Genomic DNA, 12,036 nt, shown 5'->3' on the forward strand with positions numbered 1-12,036 from the left:
AGAGATTTTAAATGATTCGTGCTGAAATATTTGCTGCATGCAACACTTTGAATACCAAATTTTTTTGTATAAGGCTTCTTTAATATAAGCATGAAGTAATTTGATCATTTTATTTTTTGGTAACCGTTTTGCATTTATTTACTTTCAGCTCACTTATCGGTTCTTGGCTAGTTGTGAGTAGGACATAACTGAAAGAGACTATTTGTGATTTGAGTTGTTAAGCTGTTAAAGGGATAGTTCACTTTGAAATTAATTTTTGGTATGTTTTAGCTTACCTCAAGGGCATCCAAGATGTAGGTGTCTTTTTTTCCGCAGTAGTTTCAATTTTGATATTTTTAGGTCAAACCGTTCTTGTCTGTCAGTCATATAATGCAGGTCTATGGTCACTGTCTCAAAGAGCATGCACAGAGTCCAAATTAAAACAATTCCCCGTCGTCCAAATTAAACAATTCCCCTTCGTAAGTACACATTGATGGCCTAAGACACGAAACGAGCGGTTTGTGTGAGAAAACTAACAGTATTTATATCGTTTTTACCTCTTGTACACAGCCACGTCCAAGTGATCTGAGAGCGCGGGCGGGTATAGATATATACACTAGATGTCGCCTTGGCTACTGCAGTTCATTGGAACGAAACCGTAGCCAAGGCGACATCTAGTGTATATATATATACCCGCCCGCGCTCTCAGATCACTTGGACGTGGCTGTGTACAAGAGGTAAAAACGATATAAATACTGTTCGTTTTCTCACACAAACCGCTCGTTTCGTGTCTTAGGCCATCAATGTGTACTTACGATGGGGAATTGTTTAATTTGGACGATAGGGAATTGTTTTAATTTGGACTCTGTGCATGCTCTTTGAGATAATGACCATAGACCTGCATTATATGACTGACAGACAAGAACGGTTTGACCTAAAAATATCAAAATTGAAACTACTGCGGAAAAAAAGACACCTACATCTTGGATGCCCTTGAGGTAAGCTAAAACATACCAAAATTTAATTTCAAAGTGAACTATCCCTTTAACCTGTTTTTATTTTCTTGTATTTTATTATTTTGTCTTATTTTTATCTTATTTCATATTTTATTTAAATCATTTTATTCTATTATTTTATTTCATATTATTTTAACAGATTTTTTTTTTATTTATAATTTTTTTCCTTTTCTTTTAAATTAAAATATTATTTGTATTTGTATTTTTTTGTATTTTTTTTTTTCAATCAGTTTGAAATTTTTTGAAGAAAAAAATTGTCACACTTGATTGATCATTGCTGTTATTTCCGAGTGCTATTACATTGAGCTCAAAGCTTTTGCCTGCAGACTGATGTTCCTGGCAAAAGCCTGTAGTCTTTGAGAAAATTAGAAAATGGCCACGAAAGCCCTGGGGATAGAGATGTGAGATGTTTGATATCTGCTCCATCATTTAATACTGTTATCATGAAATTGGCCATTGCTCAATTATTGGCAGAGCCTGTGAAGTGCAAAAGAGCTAATCGGACATTCATTAGTCTCATTCTCATAAACGAAATCACAATGATGCATTCTTTCCATTTGACAACTAAGACGTGGTAACAAACATTGCTAGTAGACACTATTTAGAGGAACTTCAGCTGTCAGTCCCCCTAAAACAAATCTGTGATTCTGTGATCTGTCTTCACATATGCTGAAGACAGCGACTTCAATAAGCTATGTGAGGTTATTGCATTATTAAAAGACTTTAAAGTTTCTCATCCGTCTCATTTGAGCGCTCTCCGTTCCAGTGAAATCACAAGATAAATGCAACCAAATAGGCCATGATTACTGAAATACATCTACTGACAAAAAGATGGCATTTTAATTTGTTTATTTAATAACAAATGATCAGTTAAGCAAGATTTGAACTTGTGACCTCTCACACTTAAAGCAGAAATATTCCTCTGAGCTCCATCAGCTCATGCTCAGATTAAAGGCTGAGCCTCCCTAAGACTGAAATCCTAGAATCGCCTGTGGTAACAAATGTACTTGGGTTAACCTCAAGTATATGATACTTTTCTTTCACTGATTGTTGTTCACTTGAATGCGAGAATTTCACCTGTTCATGGTCTTTGTCTTGGTGAAATTATTCTGCTATAGTTGAATATTCTTCCTTGGTAAATAGAGTTGTTTTTGTCTTTGTGGCAACCACAAATGTGGTACTTTCGTGAGCATCCATCTGAAATAAAATGACAAATAGGAAACTCTACGGTCTCATGCACTTCACAGATACTCATACTGAAAGCCACGAGAGTGCAAATCCTCATCAAATTTACCATTTTGGATAGGGTTTTAGGCTGCAGCTAATTGTGTAACAAATAAGCTTTTGTCTTGTAATGAGGACAGCTTTTTAATGTGACTGCGGAAATAACAACAACAATGAAGTTTTCAGTAACCTTTTCAAAGTCTCAAAGCTGTTTTATTGTCGTTAATTGCAGTGTTTGGCTCTGAAATTCTACCTTGAATAGATAAGCACATCTAATTTACCTCTACCATTGTTTTTTGCACCGCTACTGAATCTACTGGACCACAGCACGGGAAATTATATTTTACCTGAGTAAATGGGCTTGCAGTCTGAGTTAAATGTTATTAGGATGAAGAATACTGTGTATCGTAAATAATAATACAATATAGAATGGCATTCGGTTTTATCTTTGCTGGCTGCACACAAAAACAAACACAGCACAAACAGTGCAGTCTGACTCACGAACGAATGACTCTTATGATTTGATTAATTTTATATATTAAATCTGATTTATTTAATATATCCTTTATATATATATATATATATATATATATATATGGATGCTAGTTACCAGTTCGAGTCAATTCAGTGAGATGATTCAGTTTTAATCGTTCACTGAATCCATTAGAGCTGTTACTGAATCAATAATAATTAATATTTGTGAACCTCAAATCAGTGTCATTACTTTCTGATTGTTCGAAAGACAATACATAATATATATATACAGTATATATATACATATACACTCACCTAAAGCATTATTAGGAACACCTGTTCAATTTCTCATTAATGCAATTATCTAATCAACCAATCACATGGCAGTTGCTTCAATGCATTTAGGGGTGTGGTCCTGGGCCGGGTTTCCCGATAACGATGTATCTTAGCTCTTAAGAGCGCTTTCTACGTGCAAGGTTACGAACGCTCGCAGCAATTCCACGAGCGTTTCCCAAAAATGCACTTAACATGAACGCGCGAGAATGCGCTCTACGTGCTACTTAAGAGTCGCTGTCCATTCGTGAAGTGCTGAAACATAACCTTATATGGAACGTTTAACCTAATAATTGTCATCTGTTGTGGATTAGCAATCAAGACAAGTCTATATAAAGCACCTACAGGCGGAGGCACTGACAAAATAGCTAAAAAAAATAAATAAAAAAAGATTCCTTTCAAAAAGATGAAATTAATGTCCTTTTAGAGGAGATAGAGTGAAACAAAGATGTAATTTTTAACAGATTAAAAGGATTTCTTTTATTTATTTTTTGTTCATTCATTTAATTTTGATTAAAATTATTAGATTAAATTATTTCTATTTTTTGTTTTGTTTTCTGACCTTTTTAATTATTTAATTTATACATTAATTTAACCAACAACAAAAAAAGAACAATAAAGTACAATCAAACCTTATATTATAATCACATTGCATTTGAATAAAGTTAAAGGTGTAATCTGCCGGTTGTCCTGCAGGTGTCCTCATAAATCTGTCTTCTTACGATGAACTTGGTGATGTACGATTACTCCAGAGCACTCGTAGATCTACGAAGATTTTCAAGTGCTACTTAAGCTACGATGCTTTTGGGAAACAGACCGTAATATTAAGATCAGTCGTACGATCGTTTTTACGATCAACTTAGGCTTACGATGCTTTTGGGAAACGCAGCCCTGGTTAAGACAATCTCCTGAACTCCAAACTGAATGTCAGAATGGGAAAGAAAGGTGATTTAAGCAATTTTGAGCGTGGCATGGTTGTTGGTGCCAGACGGACCGGTCTGAGTATTTCACAATCTGCTCAGTTACTGGGATTTTCATGCACAACCATTTCTAGGGTTTACAAAGAATGGTGTGAAAAGGGAAAAACATCCAGTATGCGGCAGTCCTGTGGGCGAAAATGCCTTGTTGATGCTAGAGGTCAGAGGAGAATGGGCCGACTGATTCAAGCTGATAGAAGAGCAACTTTGACTGAAACAACCACTCGTTACAACCGAGGTATGCAGCAAAGCATTTGTGAAGCCACAACACGCACAACCTTGAGGCGGATGGGCTAAAACAGCAGAAGACCCCACCGGATACCACTCATCTCCACTACAAATAGGAAAAAGAGGCTACAATTTGCACGAGCTCACCAAAATTGGACAGTTGAAGACTGGAAAAATGTTGCCTGGTCTGATGAGTCTCGATTTCTGTTGAGACATTCAGATGGTAGAGTCAGAATTTGGCGTAAACAGAATGAGAACATGGATCCATCATGCCTTGTTACCACTGTGCAGGCTGGTGGTGGTGGTGTAATGGTGTGGGGGATGTTTTCTTGGCACACTTTAGGCCCTTTAGTGCCAATTGGGCATCGTTTAAATGCCACGGCCTACCTGAGCATTGTTTCTGACCACGTCCATCCCTTTATGACCACCATGTACCCATCCTCTGATGGCTACTTCCAGCAGGATAATGCACCATGTCACAAAGCTCGAATCATTTCAAATTGGTTTCTTGAACATGACAATGAGGTCACTGTACTAAAATGGCCCCCACAGTCACCAGATCTCAACCCAATAGAGCATCTTTGGGATGTGGTGGAACGGGAGCTTCGTGCCCTGGATGTGCATCCCACAAATCTCCATCAACTGCAAGATGCTATCCTATCAATATGGGCCAACATTTCTAAAGAATGCTTTCAGCACCTTGTTGAATCAATGCCACGTAGAATTAAGGCAGTTCTGAAGGCGAAAGGGGGTCAAACACAGTATTAGTATGGTGTTCCTAATAATCCTTTAGGTGAGTGTATATATATATATATGCATATACATATATATATATATATATATATATATATGTATGTACTGTATATATATATATGTATATATATACATAATATAAATATATATATACATATATACATATATATATGTATATATGTATATATATATATATATATATATATATATATATATATATATATATATATATATATACACACACACACACACACACACACACACACACAGAAATATATATATATATACAGAGATTTACATGTATATGTACTGTATGTATACAGACAGACATTTTCGATTTCTTGTAATCGTAAGACCGGACTTTTATTTTCAAGTAGCCTCTAATCCACTTTTCGATTACCTAACAAAGAGCAACATTTATTTTATTATCTCTGTTGTACGACTAAGAGGATTTTTCTGAAAGGAAGGACAAAAACATTATGTTTTTTTCCTGCCCTATTTTCTTTTCCGCCTTGTCGTTAACAGTGTACCAATGCAGCATGTTTTTTTTTTATAATGCTCCGTCTCTTTCATCTTCCAGCATGTTGTCTCTGGAACTAACCTGTATGCGTGCTTCATTCGTTACTCGTGTGGGTGCATGAGCACTGGCTCATTTAGTATGCACTGTGTTCACTGGGGAGCTGGATGGGGTTTTTGAAGTGAGGGCAAGTCCCCTACATTTAAGGCCAGTTGATTGACAGTTCATTCCCTCACCGGGATCCACACGCCTGCATTTCCTGCGTTCTCTTCAGGGCTCTGATCCCACCAATTGGACTGTCACACACTCAGGCACACAAGCACACACACATACTGCACTAACAATTAAACATGCCCTGTTGCACCGGCAGCTCTGAGGTGGATTTTACTGATCTGTTCACTACCACCACCTGTAACTAACCATATGACACCACCCAGAAAATGCCAAATCTGATGAACTGTGTTGATGAATTACAGGAAGGTGGTTTGTTTATCACCACGACAGCTGGTGTGATTTTATCATCACGTAAATCTGACGAGAAGGATGCGGAAGACAGCTTGCTCGATGGGAGGTCACCAGTTTTGAGAAAGTTATTTTAATACTTGCAAAGCTAAAAGCTAAATAATTTAAAGTACAGCTGAGCTGTCCTTTTGGAAAAAAACAATCATCTACAACATTACAAGCTACTGTACCAACAAAATGTAGCTAATTACATTAAAGTTATTTAGAGTGACAATATATATGTTAATACATATTCATACATTTTTACAAAATAAGAGGCATCATGAAAAGTCATGTTTTTTTGTTTTTTTTTATGTAAACAGATGGACAGATGTTTACATGTAGTCCAAAAGAAAAAAATACCCTTTTCTTTACATAGGCCTTTTGATTTGTAATACTGTGTGTAGTAGATGCCTTGCATTTTGTAAAAAATATTAACATTTTGCAGATTCTGCATGTAAACTTTTGTGCACTCACTCTCAAAAAAGATGGTTCTTTAAAGGTTCTTTACACGTAACAGTTCAAATTTAGAACCGTATCGTTAGAGTTCAGGGTTCTTTATTCCCACCTTTTTGTTTTTCAAATCTGTAACTGTCAAAGCCTCCTCATTACTGATTTCCTGGAGCTCAGCTATCCCAGCAAAACATTTGGACGTTTGATGACCGTCGAAAAGACGTCTCTCCGACACGTCCCGTCATGGTTGAAAAATAGTTCCAAGATGAAAGTTGAACGGACGTCTTTGACGTTATCTGTTCTAATATTTTTTTACCAATTTATGCTGTCCTACCGCGACTATTTTTGGCCAGGGACACGACGTTGCTGTCGGACCAATGTTTGCTGGGATACAACTACAGTTACTACACATACTGTCAACATACTCTCAACAGGTAAATTATTTATTTCTTAAAATGTCTAAAAATTATAACAATCCTTTCCTAACAATCATGTCTTTTTCTTTTTTTAGTTTAACAGAACATGTAAGTGTGAGCAGCTCTGTTCAGTTAAGGATACTCATCTTCTCTTCTCCGCAAAGTAAGTAACAGAGATGTAAAATTGATGATATTTGTAAATTATGACTTTATGCCTAAACATACCAAGTCACAAAAAATATTAAAGCTATCCCGTGACTTTATTACTTTTTCCTTTTAACATGGTAAAGCTAATTTTGGCCTTCATGAACATAATTTGTTTTTACATAATCAAATGGAAGAGACACAATGTAACTCTAAACTCAATTGTGTATTTCAGATGCTGTCACGTATCATAACCTCATCATCTGCAGAGAGAAACTGCCACTCAGAATACACACATAATGAAGGACGTAAAGACATCATAGGGGATTGTGAAGATATTTCACTGTCTTCATTACATCTATATCGTGTTCGGTGTCAATTGTTATTTATTAATGTATTCAGCTAACAACTGTTGTTAGAACACTGTGATTTTTGCAACAATCTGCCATGTCAATAAAAAAATACAAGTACCTAAATTGACACAACATGCTGTTTTTTTATTAAATGTAAAACCTAAGTAGAGGCAACAAGAAATGAGACCAGGCATAGAGGACTAAAAAAAACTATATTAATAAATAATTATATTAATAATAGTAATATTAATAATATGAAGATACTATGTAAGGGATAATGTAGAGCGAGGCGGTTGTTATAGCGAATACAACCCCGACAGGCTGATCAGGACCCCGACGCGAAGCTCTGTTTTTCATGGCAACGGTGTGTTATACTTAGTAGAGGTCCAATATCAAGAAATAACAGACCACATTCTACATTATAATTCAACCAAGCCATGTAATAAATACTAATATTAATGAAAAGGTTATTTATAACACCATTAAGGCCCTATATAGCATTTTCAAAGCATAGTTCTTTATGGAACCTTCTAAAAAGGGTTCTATTTAGCACCAAAAAGGGTTCTGCTATTATTACAAGCCCAAGAACCTTAATTTGGTACTGTTGTTCAGAACCATTTTTCTTAAGAGTGTGTGTTTGTGTTTGTGTGTGTGGGGGTGGGAAGACTTAATTGAACAGAACATTTTAATAATTTAGTCAGTGTCGGCTGAAAAGATGAAGTTTAGAGAGTTAATGTTTCATAAGGATTACATAATCAGAGAATATTTGTTGGGGAATTGATTAGTTGTCTCGTCCTCGCACCAGAAAACACCATCAGAGAAGAGAAGAGATGCCTCTGCAATAGGGAGAGGCAGTACATACTTACAGTACAGTTTCTCTGGATGTGTGTGATATGGGACTGACTCCTGGGTTTCCGTTCACAGGGAACTTCTCATCACGCTGGCCCTCGGCCAGGTCTTATCGCTGCTCATCTGTGGGATTGGCCTGACCAGCAAATACCTGGCGGATGATTACCACGCCAACACCCCTGTGTTTCAGAGCTTTCTCAACTACATCCTGCTGTTCCTGGTCTACACTACCACGCTTGCAGTCAGGCAAGGTAAGGGGCGGCTCCTCTCTGGTTTCTGTGTAGTTTAATAAAAATACTGTCAAATGAAAACATAACGTGAGGTTATCTGTAAGACAAGGCAATGATTAGACCATGGGAACATACATTTTTTATTAAAGACTGTCAGAAAAAGGTTATTTCAAGTTTTTTTCATTCAATTTCTCTCTGACATCTTCTGGGACTCTGGCAGAAACTTTCAAAACTACTTGCCTGTTTCTATACAAAAATCTGTCAGTCAGGCTGTTTTTTTTAAAGGAAAAAGGTCCTGCGTTTAATTCTTATATTTTATATTAAAGTTATATTTTTTATCTTATTTATTTTATGTTTTATAATATTTCTCTTTCTAAATAATAAGTTATTTAAAATAATATAATGATTTTGAATATGTGAAATAAAAAGATTAATTCATTATATTCTACTTTTGTAAAAAAATTCCCAGAAGTAAACATAGAATGTCAGCTTGTATTTATTTGTAAATAAATTGTAAACTAAGTAAGGTGCCGTTTACACAATGAAAAAAAACAAAAAACAAAAAATAGAAAAAAAATTATCCGTTTTTGACATTCATTAACAGAACAATGGCGTTTTGGGGGCCTGAAATTCGCAAACTTTTGAAAACGGGTTTCAAAGTGCGAGGGCCCTATTTTAACGATCTAAGCATGAGTTCACACTTACAAATAAGTCGGATAGAATAAATGGTATGCATATTTGGCGTGCTGTCCGAGGAGAGGGCTCTGGGCTTGAATGAAACATCATATAGCGAATCCGCCATGGCACAAGCGCAACTGGCTATGAAAGTGCAAACGGATCTGCTAAAGGTTAAAGCGCGCAAGCAGACCATCTACGGGGCAAGCCGGATTCCACCATATCTTTATGTACACAATATTAATCTTTTACATTGTAATCTTTTTATTTGTAATATTTGGCATGTTTGTGTGCTGCTGCTGCACTACCTGTGTGTGTAAAAACGTACTCGGTTACTAACGTAACCTCGGTTCTCTCTAGAAGAGGGAACGAGTACTGCGTAAGATATCTTACGCAAGGGGAAAATCCTTTTCCGCGAGATATTGAAGCCAAAAATTATCCTTAATTTTGTAATAATGCAAAACGCGTTGCAGCAGCAATGCAGACATAGGCGAGACAGCTCGCGCGCCTATTGGCTGCTCTGCGGCAACTGCAGCAGCCTATCGAGCGAGGCCTGGCGTGACGCCAGACCCAATCAGGGCACTTCGCGCCCGCTGCGTCACGTCCCGCCGAAATGGGCGTGGTCTAGGCCTATAAATATCGCTCGCAGGCAGCTATTATCTGGTTTTTCATCATCGAAGCAACCAGAGCGTGTGCATGCACGGCAAGATACGCAGTACTCGTTCCCTCTTCTAGAGAGAACCGAGGTTACGTTAGTAACCGAGTACGTTCTCTTACGAGAGGTCTCTCGTACTGCGTAAGATATCTTACGCTAGGGGACCCAATGTAAAACGCCGTGCATGCTGAGATCTGACACCAAAGACCCAAGGGCGAAAGCCCGGGGTACATATAGTGCACAATCACTCAGTGAACTCACAGAGAGTCCGGGAAGAAGGAGGGGTGCAGCCTCACTTTTCCACATAAAGTAGCGTCGAAGGGACGCGAATTTCATCATACAGACAGGGCGGGGTACGGCCTGAACTGATGGGAAAAAATGTGGGTCTTACACAGTTTGCCCAGCTTTAAACTGTCGAACATCGAGCTGTGCTCAGCAAACGCAGCATTCTGAGCTGAACGCATCAGGTCAGATAATACTGGTAGTTTAGACCGACAGCAGCCTGGCCTGCAGGGCGGGAACCTCTAGGTTATAAAACCTTATAAATGTAGACGGGGAGGCCCAGCCTGCCGCCATACAAATATCTTGCAAGGCAAACCCACTTGACCAGGCCCACGAAGAGGCCATGCCTCTCGTGGAATGCGCTCTGACACCCAAAGGGCACTGCATGCCCTTGGAGGCGTATGCCAGCGCTATAGCATCAACTATCCATCTGGATAGGCTCTGTTTCGACGCGGCTAGTCCCTTAGAACGTCCGCTAAACGAAACAAAGAGCTGTTCCGTCTGTCTGAAAACAGACGAGCGAGACACATAAGCTCGTAATGCCCTGACTGGGCAAAGGAGGCTCGCGTCTCTTTCCTCATCAGGGACCGGTAGGGCTGACAGAGAGATAATCTGCGCCCTAAACGGTGTGTTGAGGGATTTTGGAACATAACCGTGCTTAGGTTTGAGTATAACTTTTGAGTCATTGGGCCCAAACTCCATGCACGCCGCGCTCACAGAGAGCGCGTGCAGATCCCCTATGCGCTTCACTGAAGCGAGAGCCAGCAAAAACACTGTTTTGAAAGACAGGTGTTTTAAATCGATTGACTGCAAAGGCTCAAATGGCGCACCTTTCATGGCTTCCAGAACCGTAGAAAGGTCCCATACGGGGACTGAGGGAGGTCTGGGAGGATTCAGTCTCTTAGCTCCTCTAAGGAAGCGGATGACTAAATCGTTCCTTCCTATTGACTGACCAAGCGTTGTTTCTGAGAACGCTGCTATAGCCGCCACATAAACTTTGAGCGTGGAGGGGGCCCTGCCCCCATCCAACAGCTCTTGTAGGAAGGAAAGCACCTCCGTCACATCACAGTTTGTGGGTGACACACCACGGGCTGTGCACCAGCCCGAAAACACTGACCATTTCGAAGAATAGAGTCGTCTTGTAGACGGAGCTCTAGCCTGCGTGATCGTGTTTAATACTCCTTTAGGGAGTCCAACATGTACCCGTTGATGGCCCAGACATGAAGGGACCATAGTTCCGGGTGAGGATGCCAGATCGAGCCGCGGGCCTGTGAGAGGAGATCTCTCCTCACTGGTACTGGCCACGGGGCAGTACTTGCTAACTGCATCACGGCTGGGAACCAAGGTTGGTTTTTCCAGAACGGTGCTACCAGCAGTACTGAGCATCCTTCTTCCCTGATCCGTTCTATCACCTGAGGCAGGAGAGAGACGGGGGGAAAAGCATAGAGCGGGCGGCGGGGCCACACATGGGACAGCGCGCTCCTGCTCTTGGAGAAAAATTCTTGACAGTGAGCGTTTTCTTGAGACGCAAACAGGTCCACTTTCGCTCTGCCGAATTTCTTCCACAGCAGTTGGACTGTCTGTGGGTGTAGGGACCATTCGCCTGCCGGAACATTGTTCCTGGACAGTCTGTCTGGTCCTATATTCATGATCCCTGGCACGTGCGCTGCTCTGAGCGAGCGCAGGTTGCACTGAGCCCATACTAGGAGGCGTTCTGCCAGCCTGTACAGTTTCTCGGATCTGATGCCGCCCTGGCGATTTATGTAGGACACCACAGACATGTTGTCCGAACGGACCAAGACGTGGTGACCTTTTATTTGGGGACAAAAACGCGTCAGTGCGTTGTCTACTGCCAGCATTTCGAGGCAGTTTATGTGCAGGAGCTTCTCCCGTTCTGACCACTGGCCGAAGAACGGTCTGCCCTCGAGCAGCGCTCCCCATCCCGAGGTGGACGCGTCCGTGGACACCACTTTCACC

The 12,036-nt window shown here is 39.8% G+C and overlaps 1 protein-coding gene across 1 annotated transcript in view; it reads left to right on the forward strand.

The window, feature by feature from the left end:
• The window catches only part of slc35f1 (solute carrier family 35 member F1), a 96,674-nt gene that overhangs the window by 32,805 nt on the left and 51,833 nt on the right, over positions 1-12,036 (forward strand). The window contains exon 2 of the mRNA XM_082148266.1: positions 8,293-8,468. Coding sequence (XP_082004392.1) covers positions 8,293-8,468 — 176 coding nt within the window. The remainder of the gene's footprint in view (positions 1-8,292; positions 8,469-12,036) is intronic.

Source organism: Leuciscus leuciscus (genome assembly GCF_965113295.1).
Source record: "Leuciscus leuciscus genome assembly, chromosome: 19".
NCBI lineage: Eukaryota > Metazoa > Chordata > Actinopteri > Cypriniformes > Leuciscidae > Leuciscus > Leuciscus leuciscus.